At 34.0% G+C, this 19,148-nt stretch overlaps 1 protein-coding gene across 1 annotated transcript in view; it reads right to left on the bottom strand.

Moving 5' to 3' along the window:
- The window catches only part of LOC127738590 (receptor-type tyrosine-protein phosphatase alpha-like), an 86,551-nt gene extending 74,003 nt beyond the window's left edge, over nt 1–12,548 (bottom strand). The window contains exons 1-2 of the mRNA XM_052249912.1: nt 12,390–12,548; nt 10,878–11,012 (exon numbers count right to left, since the gene is read on the bottom strand). Of these exons, the coding sequence (XP_052105872.1) occupies nt 10,878–11,012; nt 12,390–12,516 (262 nt within the window). The 5' untranslated portion in view covers nt 12,517–12,548. The remainder of the gene's footprint in view (nt 1–10,877; nt 11,013–12,389) is intronic.
- Between the last annotated feature and the right edge of the window lie 6,600 nt (nt 12,549–19,148).

Genomic DNA, 19,148 nt, shown 5'->3' with positions numbered 1-19,148 from the left:
TTAAAATGTTCACTCTGGTCACCACAAACTACAGACGGTGAATAGAGAATTATACATAGATAAAACATCATTTATACTGACGGAATTTAAAAATGTAACACTAGATTATTCTTTTTACGTTGCTTATCCAGAACTTCCTGTTAGAAAACAAAGCAATAAATTATTGACCAACAAAACAATGATTAGAACTAATTATGTATAAAAAATGTCATTTGGATAGAAGTTTTCTTATTTAAGTCGGACCTTTACAAACCAGTGCCTCATATTACAGTAGGTGATTATCTTATTTTGATTTTATGACACAGACATAAAACAACTGGACTTGGATGGTATGCATTACATTTATTTCACTGCCTTCAGTTCACACTTACAACATTTTACTGAAGCAAATAGCTAAAATGTTGATCAGTTTGTAGAGGTTAATACATACTGCAATTAGGTAAAAATTTTAGGAATTGGTATAGTAATAGGCCAAAGCCTTCTGAATGAGGACAGCAATTTAATTTTCAAATATGCAATACATGTAAAATAAATATATTAACATAAATTTCATTCATAACTTCATTTTCTAGATAAAGTTTTCCACTTCGAAAATTGAATTGATTACGTCACGTTTTATGTTGAAATCATGTGGTATGCACTGAAACCCTCGTTTTCTCCTTATTAATGAACGTGTCACAGTCGAAGGCAGTGTTTGCCTGTAACCAAAACCCTAAACGTTTACAAAAAAAGTCAACCAGTTTTTTTGTAAATGTTTTGGGTTCTGTTTTGTCCTTCGGATTTGGCCTCTGCCATACCCATTACAGTCTAATATGGCAATTATGCGGTTTAAACTTTAGGTTTAAAAATGTTTTTCTGCAGTCGATGCTATGACACTTCATTACATTGGAAACATTTATGGAGGAATATGTCTGCAATGATCCGAAATTTGGTTAACAGTTGACGTTGCAGTCGTAAACCTGTCTTCCAAATGGTGATGTGTAATGAATGTTCTTGACGTGGCGTAACTACAGGTTGATATGACAATGTGTAATCATAACCAAATCCCGTATGTCTTTTCTATTGTTGTCTGCAACATTCTATAGGCCTGATTTATATGTTCCTTGCAGATTTTCGACAATACGGAAATGCAACATGTATTTACTGATTTCAGTGGGGTATGGATTCAAAGAAATGTTTCACGAAGAAAAAAAACACTTTAACAAATCATGCACTGGTTTCAAATTTCGCTTTTAGAAATTCGTAAGACGGAAATATTCCGGTATGCTCAATACACCAGTTTCACAAAAGCGACTTATTAACCCTGATCTTGAAATCATATGCGCGTTTTAGTTTAAATCCCGCGATAATTAACGACATCATATGTGACAGGGGGTTATCCGTTTGACCCTAATATTTGGCAACACAATAATAAATCAACCGATAATACACATCACTCTCTCTTGGTGTGAGCCGGATCCAGATTAACAGATGATACCAGTATACAGATTTGTTGTCACGGCGACCGTAGCTATTTGAGAAGTTGTCACTGACATCATAGATATAATAGCTATTATATCTATGCTGCCATTAAACAAACATTGTAACTGTATTATGACAGGGACGAATAAATTTTTATATTGGTCCCAGATTTTTTATAATTTTGTAGGTTTTCAATAGTCGTTTATTTTAAATATTCAAAATAAATAGTATGACAGTTTATACAAAATATGAATATTTAAAATCTTATTGAGAACAAAATCAGAATGACATACATTTAAAATACGAAGATTTGGTATGATTGCAAACAAGACAACTATCCACCAGAGTCCAAATGACATAGATATAAGCAAATATAGGTCATCATACGTCCTTCACTAAAGAGCGAAATCTATACCGAATAGTAAGCTATAAAAGGTCCCGACACATAACAATTCAAACGATAAAATAAGTCTTCTTATTGGGGTAAAAATTTGATAGCAGTTGTATTTAGAAAGGAAATTGTTTTTAAAAAGTATATCTTGCAATTGCTATCTTTTGCTTTGCTACAGTGCTGTATGTCATTTTGATTATTTTTGAAAAGTGAAAATAGTTTGTTAAAAAGAAAAACAATCTATACATCAGAAATACAAAAATATCAGTACGGCACCAGTACCAATTCGATCTGTGTGAGTTATCGTAAACAATTTGTAGTTTTTCTCAAATATTTTTTTACAGGAACTCCGTATTGAAATCCTCTTGAAACGTATAAAGGGTTACGGTCAAAAGTTAGGTTTAGTACCATAAACTCGAACTTTTAATTTTCTTTCAAAAGAAAGCCTGTTACTGGTATGGTGACTTTTGCGAGCAATTCTATGTGTACAAGGACCAGTTACCGATAGTTAAGAGTGTAGTCACTAAAGAATCAAAATTTCCAATTAAGGTATTATGGAAGTATAAACGTAAAATGATAGAATTTTTCCTTATATACTTCGCCAAAGTTGTAGTATATATTGTGATATATTACAAAAAAAAACCAAGAAAAAAGATAGGTCACCGAGCTTGTTTTTAAGCTACTGACTGTGAAAATATGAAACATTTTGTATGGATTATACAGAGAAAAGGCATCATCATTTGAATAGAAAGTACACGTAATGGTAAGATTTAAATATAAAATGTGAAAAGATAGCTCTTATGAAATGCTTACAGAGTATCGCAAGAAAAATGGGATCACCGTACGTTTTATTCTGCTATAGCAGACATGGCATATAAAGGCAACAGTAGTATACCGCTGTTCAATAGTCATAAATCGACTAAACGAAAACAAATCCGGGTCACAAACCAAAACCGAGGGAAACACATCAAGTATAAGAGGAAAACAACGGAACAATAGAAACACTGAACTGCTACAAAAACAAACGCCAACATACATAGAAACGGACTATTTGATAAAAACTGCCATATTCCTGACTTGGTACAGGACATTTTTAGAAATAATGGTGGGTTGAACCTGGTTTTATTGCTAGCCAAACCTATAAACAACATACAAAACAAAAAATGTCCTGTAAATTTTAATAGACATGTACATTCTTCAAAGATGTCTCTTAATGGATATACATACTCCTTTTGTTTCAAATATTTCTGCTTCAGTGATATTTTTTCGACGGCCATGACAATGAAGAGAAATATGAGGCAGTTTTAAAATGCGTCTCATTGGCACTCATACCATATCTTTTTATTTATATTATCTTTTATTTTCAAACATCAGACTTTTAAACAATGGATTCAATATCACTTTGATTTCAAGGCTATGTTCATTATCGACTTTGTATAAGCAGTTGTTCAGCGCCAACACCCAGAGTACTTTTCTACATATTATATAATGCATATTTCAGCATTATTTATGTCCAAAATGTTTTAATTCTTTTTATTAAAGCAAAAACTACTGTCAATTCAGAAATTATTGCGTACATTTATTATTGCGACTTATGAAGTATTAACAAAAATGCGAGTTTAATAATTGAGATTTAAAAAAGAAAGCTTCATACATATATATGTATCATTATCAGAATACGAGTTTTTATTATTGCGATACGAAATGAGTCGCATTATTCGCATTAATAAAAACCTCGCATTAATTTCTGAATTTACAGTACATATAATAACATATCAAATTAATTTTCAAAACCCCTCATTATTTAAAAAGAGACAGTATTCGTGGTATTGTCAATGATTTGTTTAGGATGACGTCTTACTAGTAAAATCATTTTTATTCATTTACTTATTGTTATTTAAGAATAAATTTACAAGATAACATTGAAAGTAATTGGATATCCTGTATTTATCATGCTTTACCATAAAATAAGATCAAATTGCTGAATATATTGACAGTATACTTTCCCAGATGAAGATGACAAAATCCTTCTGGCCTCTCTAAGAATATCAAATGGTCGTCCCCTTTTTCAGTAACTGTAGGTCGAAAAGGGTACGTTTTTATCAATTGTCACCTGGGGCGCTTGGAAAAGGAAAAACTAGGATTCCACATGGCTAAAGTGTTAATTGACTTCTTAATTTATGACCTACTATAGGGATATGAAATTTCCCTCGCTTACTTTATCTAATATATACTTCCCGCTAAGTGAACGACCTCAGCGTAAATCCAAGCATTTCTTAATGACGATTAAAGGTAAAAAGTCAGGCGGCATATCAGATCGTTTATTTCTGCAACCAAAAACACAACAGTAGTCCGTGTTAAAATCTTTTAATGTGTTATTGTAAATAAAGTTGCCTCGTCTATTATTTTGATTCAAATGCCCCTCGTGTTGCATGTACATGTAAACGCAAACACTTAATCAGGTGATTGTTCTTCCAGTTCTGCATGGTCAGTGCTTATCAACCGTAAGCCCCAGTCGAAGAATTTTCTGGAAATATCGCGTTATTTCATATTTTGGCCAATTAAGTTAGACATGCGCATTTAATTACTTGTGAAACTGGTGTATTATCTTAGGTAAGTCAGGTATTGATTTTTTTCTTAACAGAAACATAAATTATGGTAAGCATGAAAAGCAATTACATGAAGATTATTCATGATTTAGTTCAAAAATAAAACACTTAAACATGTGTTGCGTTTTTTAGAGTCCGTCTATCAGTATATGTGATAACGGTACAATAGTCTATGTATACCGGTAATAATACTAATTAAAGGTTATTTTGATACCACATTTTCAAGATTGTTTACTGATGATACACCCTAACAATATGAATCTTATGTGCAAACATTTATTAGTCAATATATATATTATAAAAAATTACTCAAAAGCGGAATATTCATTTCAATTTGTCAATGATGGATGGATGCTTCATTGGAAACCAACACCGCATAAAATTGTTGTGATAATTCTCATATTGTTTGATCGTTGAGAACGGCTAAACATGTGATATCCTATATTATCGCTATTTTACGAAAATTTCCTTTGATCTTACTGACTGATAATTTCCTTTCTCAGCGGAGTCTAGTGATATGAAAATTATCGCTAGAAACTAAGGGGCACGTGCCGTTGCTAATGAAATTGACATAAAATTGACAACGTCGTCATAGGTAAAATAGCGATAAACAGATTATCATTGGTCATCTCAACTCGATTGCTTTTCTCGCTTTCGCCGTACCGGCTCAAGCGAGTAAATCAATCTCGTTGAGATGATCAACGATAATCTATAATTAGTACTTGTTAACATTAAATTCTGTATGTCAGGACAAACATAATTTTATGTAAAAATGAATTGAAATTAACAGGGACCGTACATCATATGATTCGTAAATTTCTTTTTCAGTCATGCTCTTTAATTTGGTCATCACTATAATGTATTTTTACACATTGCTGTCTGTTACAGATACAGATACAGATATATTAATCTCTAAAAACTGAAAACAAGTTTACAGAGAAATATACAATATTAAAAATAATAATGTTAAAGATAAACAGATGCAGGGTGCTAATGTTAAATCAGGTGTATTAAAAAAAATAAAAACAACACGTTATAAGTTTCCCTGCGTTCGAAGCGCTTTTCTGGATTTACCATGATCAGAAACGCTCTAAACCGGATATTGGAATGCCAAGACTGTATAAATACTGAAACAGTTGAAGAGCTATATAACCAAAAAGGACCTAAAAAAAGTCCAAATCCATTTAAGGTCAACTTTGCCTAGGGGAGTTGAAACCTTATTTTCTTATAATTTCAAAATTTATTGACGGACAATTTTAAAAAGATTTGCAGTCACATCAGCAAGCCATGAGAGGAAAAGAGAGAGGTGTTCGTAGCAGGGGTTCTACAAAGACATCCAAAGAGCCTTCTGCACCAGAGGAACAACTCACAGAGGAAGCCTGTCATGAGCGTCCTAATGAGCTTCCTGCGCTAACAGAAGACCCCGACACAGAACAATGATTAGAAGAATGAAAAGATGACTGCTCTTCTGACAAAGGAGGAAGAACATGTTTTGGTTGATTGGTTGGAGAACAATCCTATCATATTAGTACAAGAACAAGAAGCTCCAAACTTACAAAGATGCTATAAGAAAGGAGGCTATTTGGCGGGAGAATGCCAGGGAGTTAGGCAAGGATGTTGTGGTACTAAAAAAATGGTAAACAAGTCTGCGAACGGGATATAGTAGTCTGAAGAAGCTCTGCTCTTGACAAGGGCCACCTGAACAGATAGAACGCAACGCCTGGGTACTGAGATGTTTTGAATTCCTGGAAAACCCACGTTGTTTAAGTCCAGAAGAGGACATTAGTCAGTGTAAGTATCCTTTTTTTATCTGTACATGCGTATATTTAGTTTCCTTAAATATTTTTTTATATATTGAGACTTATGAAATTTTCATTTTATACGCTTTCAGATGAAGGAAAAGCTCAGTGAGGATGCCAACCCCAGTAATGAGGGTGCTTATACTCCAGTTTCTGAAGATGACGATGACCCTCCTTCCGTACGTTCTGAGCAAAGTCAACGCTGTTCTTTGACCTTTCTAAGCAGCATCTTCAGCACAAGACCATCTAGTACTGCTAGTTTTTCACTTGATAAAAGATCTGCAGCCGCAGATGACGAGACCCTGGACCATGAATGAATGCTGTCAGCAGTTTTTGACTATGAAGAAGCAGCTCCTTGATTATATCAGACCAGAAGGTGACAGGGAGCGGGATTCATTTGCAGAGTGGCTTAGATACCGATTTATAGTTGACAATGAAGCTATCAGGACAAGAACAAGCTTATTTGTCAGTCTTCTGCCGGTACATTCTGTCAGCCTGGAAACTTCAGCTATATCGGTTCGTCTGGGATCTTTCCAACCTTAGCCGAAACAACAATGGCAGCCTGCACCTCAGTATTGGTCCTACTTCTGATCAGAATCCGACTGCGGTCTGGGGCTCGATGGATTCTTCTTGGGTCCAACAGCAGTTTCCAAGTATTTAGTCCACCTGCCAACCCAGAAGCCAGCCAAGTGAACAGCCGATCCAGTTGTCTGCCACGTCTAATCAGCTTCAGCAGAAAGTAAAATAACAAAAATACCGAACTCCCAAGGAAAATTCAAATCGGAAAGTCTCTTATCAAATGGCAAAATCAAAAGCTCACACACTTCAAACGAATGGAAAACAACTGTCATATTACTGACTTGGTACAGGCATTTCCTTATGTAGAAAACACAATACCGCCGACCACCCAGATAAGCAGCACCTAGATTAACCTAGCAGTTGCATTTCTCAAATATTCTCAGGGACATCCAAGAGTTAGCTAAACAAGATTCCAGTCCATCAGCAGTATTTCAGCGCCCAACATCTACGGGGAGTATTCAGAGCTCAATCTCATAACATAATTAACTGTGGTTTGAATATGTTCAAATGTTGTGTTTTTAAATTAACAGTGAAGTTACTGCATTGACATTGATTTAGATGAGCAGTGACTGTGTTGACTTTGATTTACTGTGAGTTTGTTCACTTTCGGTATGATTGTGAATGATAAAAAGCTTTTGATTTTTTCATCTGTTCTATTCATTTATGATTTAAACTTCACGTTGTGTCGAACATTTCATTCAAATCAAATCTAATTTGGACACATTAAATTCTACTTCTAAAAGGGAGGCAAAAGATACAAAAGGGACTATCAAACTCTAAGGTCGAAAACTAACCAACAATGCCAGGGCATAACACAACATAGAAAACTTAAGACTGAACAACAAAACCCAATTAAAACAGGGGTGGTGCACAGAAGGGTTAGCAAATCCTGCTCCACATGTGGCATCCGTCGTATTGGTCAATATATGCATTAATTCGTTGGCAAGTCTTGTTTGGTGGTATCAGATTCAAGATGTGAGCAGTAAATTTTGTAAATAAGAAAATCACAAACGGTTCAAATTCTTACACTGCACAAAATACGCGTTTCGACTTACAATGTCATTTAATCGACACTCAAAGCAAAAACATGCTAAAGCATGTATAATACGGAATATATTGTAAAACATCAATATTTCCAAGGTAGATATAAAACAAAAGCAGATGGTAAAATAACCAAAAAAAAACATATAAAATGTTAAATGAAGAAATGGACAAGATAAAGGCGATCGATTTACAATATCTGGAGTGAGATCAAATTTGTTTACATCAAAACCTTTTGTTTTCCAGATTTATTCATTATCATATAAAAATAAGAAGATGTGGTATGATTGCCAATGAGTCACTCTCCACAAGAGACCAAATGTATGACTAGTATTACTTTAATATAGCCAGATTAACAATTACATCATTAATATCTCAAAATTTATTCAAGAGTACTATGTCAAATTATCAGTTTGAATAGCGCTTCTAAGTCCGAACTCAACATTTCAAGTATAGAGAACACGTCAAAAGCTTCCATTCTGATCAAATCATCCTTTCTTGCCATGATAATGACCGAACAGGACTGTTAAAATACAATTTCAAGTACTCCCTCTGTCTCTTGCCTGAGTTAGTGTCACGGTTGGGTCCCGATAATGTATCCATGTCGTGCATGTTAGCCTGACTCCTCCATGCTCCAGGTATCAGTTTGTGCTGATCGTCTCCTCGTTCAAGAACTGCATTTTGCTGAGCTGGAAACCGTGTTCGCATAAGATTATGTAGACACACACAAGATTCAATTACATCTCGTACATTATCAGGTCCAATCTGCAAAGTTTTCAGCAGAACTTGAAACCTATGGGCTAAAATGCCGAAAGCATTCTCAACTACACGTCGACCCCTTGAAATTCTGTAGTAATAGATGCGTTGTTCTTTTGTTAAGCCTCTCTGTGAATAAGGTTTTATGATTAAAAGTAAAATATCTAAAATACTGAACTCCAAGGAAAATTCAAAACGGAAAGTCCCTTAGCAAATGGCAATATCATAAGCTCAAACACATCTAATGAATGGAAAAAAATTGTCATATTCCTGATTTGGTACAGGCATTTCCTTAGTAGAAAATGATGGAGCTAGCTAAAACTCTCACTTGTATGACAGTCGCATAGTTAAACATGCGCAGACCAACATCATCATCCCCAAGAAGAAAGTAAGGCATATCGCTGTCATCAAAGGTCAGAGGCTCTGGTTCTGAAAATACAATACTGCCATCTTGATAACAATCCTTCAATTCAGACTCATTAAATATCTGACAGTCCAGTCCTACATGGAGCCAAATACCGATGTCTACCCACAAAAACTTGTACTGTGTGTCCACAAGTGCCATCCAGACGACAGAGAAGAAGTCTTTATACTTGTAATAAAGACTGCTAGAGTTTTGTTGGCACCTAATGGCAGCATCTTTGTCGTCGAAAGCGCTACAGGCATGTGTTCTTGAATTCCTCAGCTATGGGTCTCCACTCCTCAGGAGTTGTGTGGCACAGAATGACCTCGTTCTTGTAAACCTCTCTGAAAGCACGATAGACCTTAGACACGAGAATGCTGGTGGTGTTAAGGGCTATTCTAAACTGATACTGAAGAGTTGGATATTTATTTCCGGTTGACAGGAATTGCAGCGTAATAGTCAATCTAAGGCCGGGTTCCAAGGCTGTCCTACAGTTATTGTGTACCTCCCTGATTCATGGACCAACTCTGCAACAACTCACTAAACAAAACGGGTTCAATTTTCACATTCTCCTATTCTTTCTCCTCCTCAGCAGGGCCATTGCCATCTTGAAGGATCCCTTGTTGACCTTGCAATAGGGCAAGGTGAAGTACAGCTTGATAGTATATTTTACACATACTTCCTCCTCAAAAGCAATATGAAAAAGAGAGCGGAAGCCCACAAACTTCCCATATATATAGTAAACGTCTGCCGATCATGAGTCCTGTTAATAACGTAGCGCGGACGTGATACTCGTGGTAGCAGCGTATTTCTAGCGTGATCCGATCATCTAGCTCGTAGCAGCATCCATACGAAATCGTAACAATATCGGACTCGCAGCGTAGTTTGTCGTTGTATGATCGAAGTGGGAACTTGTCGTTGACGTAAAGAGTGTGGTGTAGGCGCAGGTAGACGGCGTGGTAACGCAAAGAAACATCAAGAAAAGCTATAGTGGGTGTAATAGAAGAGTAGCAGTGTTGTGTTAGCCTTTACACAGACAGTTTTCCAAATTTTTCGTGATCCTGCTTCAACTGTCCAGATCGTGGAGATCGTAGAGATCGTAGAAGAGTTTCCATCCAGTGTGAAGGGGCCTTAAACAATATGAAAAAAGTTAAACCACATCAAACATTACGTAATAAACTTTTTAAGGTGCCTGTCAGTTCTTGGTCGAACAACGTTACGTGTTGTTATGAGTTTAAGATATTTTTCAGTTTTGTTCTTGTAGTACATTCAGTACTGTTCAGATATTTTGCTTGCAGTCAATCCAGTACTGTTCAATACTTTTCCAGACAATTCAATACGTTGTTGTTTTGTATAGATAAATTATACCTACTAATTAGTCTGGACAAAGACTGACCAGATCTTAATTAACTGCAAGCGAATAGTCTGTACAGTACTGAAGTCACTGCTGTAGATAAGTCTTAAAATGAACTGATGAACTGAAAGAATGACTTAATAGTTTATTGTTCAATCTATCAAGAGCTGATCAGATGACAATGACCGTTTCAGTTCAAAAATGGATAACTAGTGAACGGTATCATGTTTATTTGTGTTTTACGAGTTACTATGTACGTTTCGCCTTTACCCTCAACACGACAAGACGTTTTAAAACAAAATATAAAAATTATAACTACATTTGTTATCCTATCTTGTATTATGCAGTCATTCCGCTAGTAAATTTATATATATATGACAGCACTCAAATCGTGTTTTCGTCATAAATGTAGTTGTTGTCGTTAATGTTTCAACAGCTTGAGTTCAGATTCCAATGAAGGTATGATAAAGCTTTGTATATTTACCTTGATCACAACGATTTCCATTGAAACCTGCTTTACAAGATGTGCATGACCCATCCCAAATATTGCATGTAACATCGTTGCAATTGGGCGAACAGGGAAATTGGCACTGTGGTCCATATCGTCCTATGTAACAACCTACGGAAAAGAGAAGGGATTAAAACATTATGTTGTGAATCATAACTGTGTACTCATTGCATACCTTTTTGTTCAAAAGCAGTCCGGAAACTGCTCAGTTTGTTAGGATTTACTTTTTCATTATTCACATAATGGTACATATACGAGATTTGCATGATTATATTATAATTATTCACTCAATTTATATATAATAAAAACTATAACACAAGTTTCCATACGTTTAGGCCATTACGGCCTTCTTCTTTGGAATTAAATTACAACACTTAAACAACAATTACATTGCATGGATACATTACGTTACAATAACTTCTATGACGTTCATTTGCCGCGCTTTTTCTTTTTTCATATATTTTTTTACTATCGTTTGAACATAGTGTTTAGTCCGTCAGGCTCTAGGAAGAAAAAAAGAAGTCACCAGTATCCTTTAACTTTACTTTCAACTATACAGATGATATTCTCTCACTGTATAATTCAAACTTTCACCCCCAGTTTTTGGTGGGGTACGTGTTGTTCAGTCTTTAGTTTTCTATGTTGTGTTTTGTGTACTGTTGTTTGTCTGTTTGTCTTTTTCTTTTTTAGCCATGGCGTTGTCAGTTTATTTTCGACTTATGAGTTTGAATGTTCCGTTGGGTATCTTTCTCCTCTCTTTTCCTTCTCTAAAGTTTTTAAATTTTTAATCCAAAAGGCTTCTTTAGTTTTTCGGTAAATTTCTGTGCCAAATACTCTTTCTATTTCAGTGACTTTTAGATTTTTCATCGGATGGTTACGTTGAATGAAGTGGTTTGCTACTGGATCGTCTGCTTTGTTTGTTCTTATTTTTGAAAAGTTCAATAACATCCTTTCATATAGTGTATCGCCTGTTTGTCCTACATATATACGTTTTTCGCATTTTGTACAGCTTATTGCATACAGTTTTACAGTCTATTTGTCCCTGAATGGTATAATTCTTTTCCGATGTTATCACATAATACTTTGGTCTCATTAATGTGTGAACATAATGCGCAATTTTTCCCGCATGGTCCACAGCTATTACTCTGATTGTAAAATAACAAATTATGTTTCTTGTGCACTAAGATGTCTTATATGTTGTTGTCGCGTTTGAAGGTTGCATGAATACGGATTCAAATGAGTGTGATGTTTGTGTAGCTTATTTTGAACCAAACTGACAGCTAAAAGCGAAATACTATCGGCTTTTATAAATGTTTGAAACAAAAAAAAACTCTTTTCATTATTTTTGTCTTAATCGTTGTTATTGGCCTTTAAAATGTATGAGAACCGTGAAAAACCCATCAGAGATATAAAATATTGCACTAGTCAGATCACAAATAAGAAAATACAAATAAAATAGGTGATTTTCAAATGTTTCGACAATCTTACCAAAGACTTCTACTTCACAAAGTTCTACGAAAGCCTTTCCAGTATCTCTTCTATTGTAGAAAACTACATATCTACCAGTTAATTCACAAGTATTATTCTGTATGGTATTTGGATTTGGATTTCTCATTGGGTAGTGATAGCATAGTTGTCCATCATCAGGGTTCATTTTACTAAATGAATTCGATATGTATAGATAATATCCCTTGAGTCTACGACTTTCTGAAATGTATTATTTACATTAATCTCTGTAATCATTTGGTTTTCGTTTTAAGAGTTAAAAAATATTTAAGGATCCCAGTAATATCCGTAAGATATATTCAAAGCCTTAGCCAGAATTTGACTGTCCTGTGACGTATGCATAGAATGAAACGCTCACCCTGTTGACGAACCGGTTTCTATTCTTCTGGAGTTCATGTGAATCCCTCAGTTTTTGTTTGTTACCTTGATTTGTCTTCTTAATCGATTTATGAGATTTTAACATCGGTAAAGTATGTTTGCAAGTGCTCAACCCTCCCCTACATAGAACGAAGTATAAGAATTAATAGCAATAAGACTAAAGACATCATACCTTTTGCAGTACTCGCAGTTATTGAAAGCTAAATCAAAGCCAATTACGACTCATAGATAAAACATGTTTCCCTGACTAAAATATCGATCTGGACACATTCAAAAGATTTAATGTGAATATTTCATATTTAGTATGAGAGATGATAGGATTATAATTGTTTATAATTGTTGAGCAACACATGTTTAGTTATGTTCTAATATTTTTTAAACAAAATCAATGTTGTTTATGATTGATGGTACCAAAAAATGCAATATTCAAAGATTAAACTTCATGGTTGAACTTATAACCTTCAAGAATAAGTTTATTTAAAGGATTAATAGGCTCAAATAGAAGGTATACAAATGTAAGGCCTCTATTAACACCGATACAATTAAAATGTGATATTCCGTTTATAATAAGGTTTCTGCAAGTACAGCTAAAGTATTTGTAGTACACATTATTCTATTTTAGTTAGATACGGCGTCCGTTTTTGCAGTTATAAATCAAAATGCCTTCATCAGCGACATATAGAGCCGAATTGCAATTTTCCTATTTTGTATCAAAAAGCCTTCATCAGAAATATGTAAAGCTGAAACACATTTTTGGTTTTACGGAAATATGTTAAAACCGTTAAAAAATGATTTAGGTTTATGTTAAAATTCTGTTTAATCTGTTTAATATTTAATACGGACGCACATTTATAATATTAATTGATGACATTAATATTCATTTATTATTTCAAAAATTATGTTTACTATAATGTATCAATACATTAGCTGTCAAATTAATTTTCACTGATTTAACTTAAGGATGTACTCAGGTCAGGTTTAATAATTTTTGTCAGATGTTCAGACTCCTTGGGTTTTTTCCTACAATACAGGGTAAAATATTTTGCCCCGTATTACCCACTTTTCTTTTCATAGAAGACTTCAATAGCTCATAAAAAGACCATTACCAAAATTTAAGTAGATTCTATATTTTTCTCTTACGATTTGAGACCCAAATAATGCCAATGCTAAATATAAGGTAAAAGTCCGAGTCAGCCTTTTACCGCCAGTTTTTAATAATCAAATATCTCAAAAAGGAGTTCCATAACCTATCTATATTTTTAGCTTATTATGTTCCTTAACTTCTTCTGACTTATAGTATTCTAAATTCTAGTTTTTTTTAATTTCACCTAACTACATCCTTAAATGCTTGTATTTGATTTATAACATTCTAAAAAGTATATCAAAATTACAAACAGTCCAGAAGAAACAATTTACAATGCATGGACTCGCTTTAATGTATCAGCATTAAGTGCATAATTTAGACTAGACACCATCTTATTATCCATCGAGATGACATCCGATCAGTCAGCGAAATGGTTTTTCCTGGTGCATCACTTTTCAATGTTGCCATTCTTTTCAATGTATGAATGAACAGGCTGACCACATGCTGTCCGAACACATGCGCAACAATCTCAGTTAAACGTCAAATAAAGTTTGCATGAATACGGATTTAAAGGAGTTGAATTAATGACTTGCAAGCCAATTATACATCAAATTTGTGTTTTAGCTTATTTTAACGAAATTGAACCAACTGACTGCTGATAGTTAAATATATTTCTATATTGTGGACATTATCAATTCTGATATACTTATGGGTATTTTCTCAATAATTCATAATATGTAATTTAATCTCTATCAAAAGTGCAATAATTTATGTTAGTAATTCTGACTTTATAGCAAATAAGACATCCTGAAATCCAAGCGATAAAAGAAAAACAAAGGATATTGGGTATCCATTCATGACACTAAATCATTGCATGCACAGAAAAAAAAAAGCAAAGGAACAGTGCTCTCATTGCTGTTCTTCATCTCAAAGTCACAGTGATGCCATCAACATGGAGCAAAAAAACTCTCACCTCACTCTAAGTTTAAGACGGTCCCTAAGTTTGTGCAAGCGTAAGGTTTTGTTTTTTTTTGCGGTTGTAAAACGTGTTTTAAAACGAAAAATTAGTCCGTAAATTCTTGTGGAAAGCATAACTACAGATTCCTTCAAGGTCATCCTTGTAATAAAACGATTACTAATAAAGACAAAAAAAGACAAAAAGGTGACAAAATGATGATCACCGATTTGACTTTAATTCCCATATTTGATTTTAAACATACTAAAACGTAAATCAAAATTACAAAAAGTCCAAAAAGAAACTTTTAATAATGAACGAACTCGTTTTAATGTATCAGCATTTCATGCGTATTTCAGACTATACGCCATCTTATTAATCATCGAGATGACCAACGAAGACTGCTGAAGGTCTTACGAACTAGAAAATAAACGTTAATAGACAGACAGACACGCACGTGCTATTGTGTTATGACTATTTTTCAATATTCCTCTTTTATAGATGTTAGAAACAAAATCTTATTTTATTTTTTAGTCTTAATTGTAGCTGTTAAGCATTTCCGTAGACACGGTAACTTATAGGTGTACTCATAAATATACGGTATGTGTAGACATTAATGGGACTACTCTTTTTTTAATCGAGACAGCTACAATTATTTCAAATTAGAATTTTTAAACTTACGGCTTTTTCTATAATACAAAACAACTGTATGTATGTATGCTGAATAACCAAGATCCAGTCTCCACCATGCTGATGACGGACCTACAGCAGTATGACAACAGCTTCCCACATTAAACGATTGATTTCTATTTCCATCAATTACTTTCGATGCACCATAAATATTTTTAGGATCCCGATAAACACTACTTTGAATCGCTGTACCATTGGCGGCCATATTAGCTACAAAAACAATTTATTAAAACCTAATTCGAAAATTTGATTCATCTCGGCCTGATTACAAATGAAATAAGTAGTATTCAGTGTTTTTTTTCAAATTTTATTCAGTTTTGCAATGCCAACGTCAAATAGTTTGTCAATATAACGATTGTAAACAACAAGCCTTTGTCTAATATAGTACATTAGTCATGGCAACCATTTATTATATTTCGGATTGATTAGATTAATGCGAAACCATAGTGCTAGTGTTTCGTTGATAATTGATGATCTTCGCTAGATATTTGGAACTATACATTTCATATAAGTTTGCAATTTAAGAAACTGAATAGTCAACCATATTTTTCATATCACTGAACTATTTTGATTGATTGGTGTTTAACGCCACTTTCAGCACTATTGTGCTATTTCGTGGCAGTCAGTTTTTCTTGGTGGGGAAAGCAGGAGTACCCCGAGAGAACCACCAACCTTCGGTAAGAAAACTAACAATCCTAGCAAATCAAGATGTGAGTCGAGGGTACCTGCAACATGCAGGATTCGAACTCACAACCTCAGTGTTGACAGGCTAGTGATATAGTAATTCGACTACTTAGACCACTGGGCCATCGAGGTCCCTAGACCTTTTTGAAGTATAAACAGCGTATGTGTTCAAATAGTACTTACGAAAAGCAATACTACGACTCAAACATACAATTTGTACTATAAAGATAGCTTTGAAGTACATCTTTAGCTGTTCCTGTAAATAATTTGAAAAAATAGATCGTTAATGATTATAGAATAACTATCTAAGAATTCACACATAGAACAATATTCATCGAGTGATCGAACAACATGTCAATTTACGATTGCGCGCACGAGCTATTTATGAGTGTTGGTCGGAAAGTTGGAAATTACGATTTCTCATTGCAACCAATGTGACAAATTGATTAATTAAACGTTTAACGCTTTTAAATATCCTGCAAATCATATCTTCAATCGTACAAACGCAGAAGTTATTCGCCAATATGACGAGGATATTGACGAATGAACATGCGATGAAATAATTTAAGATTTCTAACGAAACGGGGTTGCTTATTGTAATGATTGACTTGACATATCCAGAATATCCATGCAGCGACATAACTGAAAATGTGCAATTGAAAGAATCGAAATAAATTTTTGAATTGTCCGACGGGTAGGAAGATAATATATATGGCTAGAGCTAAGAATTGGTCCCTGTACTGGTTTAATACTAATTTAATTTATTAGGTTTTTATTATGATGATTTCTTTCCGATAGTTCCACATTTTAAAATTACTGGTAGTAAGGTAATTAAAATATGTGCATGGGACAAGCGGGAAGATGTTTATTTGACAATTGGGAAGTTTAAATGATAGACAATCTCTGTTCAAAGTTTTTCCGAAGTTTGATTTTTTGACATTTTCATTTGAGTAAATCTTCATTTTTATTCGTTATTTGATTAACAAGTAAATTGTAACAAGGTCAGAATTTAAAATGGTTGTCAGATCGACAGGTTAGAGGTAAGGGGTAAAAGACGTGTTAGCCATGCAAGGCGATCATTTTGTTCTTGTGAGTCCACCTCAACTCTGCATAGAGACAAGCCGACCAGAAAATAAATAATCATACTGCATGCACTATTCCTTATGTGCCCAACTACCTACGAAGTGATTAAAATACCAGAGTGCATGCTTATTTTTCTAACTGCCTACCTGCTGACCAGCCGACTAGATTACCATACAAAGACTGAAACTAAATTGCCATACTAAAATAAAGTTGAATGTGTTGGCCAAAATTCAATACGGAAACAGAACAATTATACGAAGAACGTATAAACTGTATAGAGAGGGTCTATTTCCTAATGTCAACAGTATAAACTATTATGTTCAAATCAGGTTTAAGAACAGGAAAATGATGTTATATGTTAAGCTTCAAAGTGGATTTCTTGAATTTAAGCCAGGGGTAGTAGAAAGGGGCAATGCATATTATGTTTCATTTTGACAAGATAAAGATTATCAAAAACTAATCAATAATTGGGTGGATAGATATGTATTTGAAAAAAGAAGCATTGGATTGTAGGTTATTATGGGATGGTTTTAAAATCGCGGTAAGGGAAGAAAGCACAAATTATTTTAAAAATAAAGGAAAGTTGACCAAGGAGCAAAGACGTTCTTTGGAAAAAGACATGGAAAAACGAAATTAAGGGACAAGACCCACATGAATGACAATTAAAAAGAAATAAATTATATTAAAAAGGAGTTAAATGAGATGGATTAAAAAAGGCGAAAGGAGCTGAGGCGAGATCTAGAGAAAAAAAATGATTTCCTTGTGTGAGAAAAAAAGGAGACAAATAAAAAATCGATAAGTAAGTTAAAGGGAGATATGGAGAAATAATTTCTGATCAAAAGAAACTTCTAAACAAAATAAAAGATTAATAAGAAAATGTGTATAATAAGAAAAAATTTAAAGAAATATTTAACAGAAAAATACAAAAAGAGAGGCGAAAGATACCAAAGGGACAGTCAAACTCACAAGTCCAAAACAAACTGACAATGTCATGGCTAAAAAAGAAAAAGAAAAACAGACATACAACTGTACACAAAACACAAAATATAAAACTGAGTACTGAGCACCACGAATCCCACCAAAAACTAGGGGTGATCGCAGGTGCTCCGGAAGGGTAAGCAGATCCTGCTCCACATGTGACGTTGTTGAAAATTTAGAAAATAAAGGTGACGAAAACGTGTATACAATGGGAAAATTATAGTGGAGGAATGCCCACAAGGCATCTATAGAATGAAATTGAACGAATCTTCAAGTCTTATGGTCTTACGGTAGAATTTTATTTATTTTTTTGGAACTTATATAATTACTCGCAAATGTCCTAAATACAGGATACGATAGAAACAATCGGCCTAGAAGAAAACTATCCTCATTAATTTTTAAAGCTGATCATATATGACATATCAAGTGTTATTTACAATTAAAAGAAACATTAGCAATGACTAATTTTTAAAGTCATATGAAGCTTCAAATTTAAAAAAAAAAGGATATGTTTTATATACCTGAATGGCTAAGTTTTACTAAACTTTCTTGTAAAAAAAAATCCTTTATATTATCAAAATCTTCATAAATGTAGTTGCTATTGAATTGTTGTCTTCCCGTAGACTAATTCGTCGATATTTTCCCGTATGCAGTGACCTTAACTACGAGACCTCTCGTTAGAACTTCGGCAACCACACAGCGCAAGTCCGAAGTTAAAACCTTGATGAAAGAATGTAAACAAACCTGCACTGGAAGGTAAATAGTAACTACTGTTTTTTAAGGAACAAATATGATACAACAAATCATTTAACAACTGTCAAGGAAAAGTTTGATTAACAAATGGGAACGCATGGAAAATCAATGTCAAGATCCGGTGAACAATATCTGA

The sequence above is a fragment of the Mytilus californianus genome, unplaced genomic scaffold, assembly GCF_021869535.1.
Source record: "Mytilus californianus isolate M0D057914Y unplaced genomic scaffold, xbMytCali1.0.p SCAF_1, whole genome shotgun sequence".
NCBI lineage: Eukaryota > Metazoa > Mollusca > Bivalvia > Mytilida > Mytilidae > Mytilus > Mytilus californianus.
The sequence above is the reverse complement of the archived record's forward strand: the minus strand, read 5'-3'. Positions and strand labels throughout refer to the sequence as shown.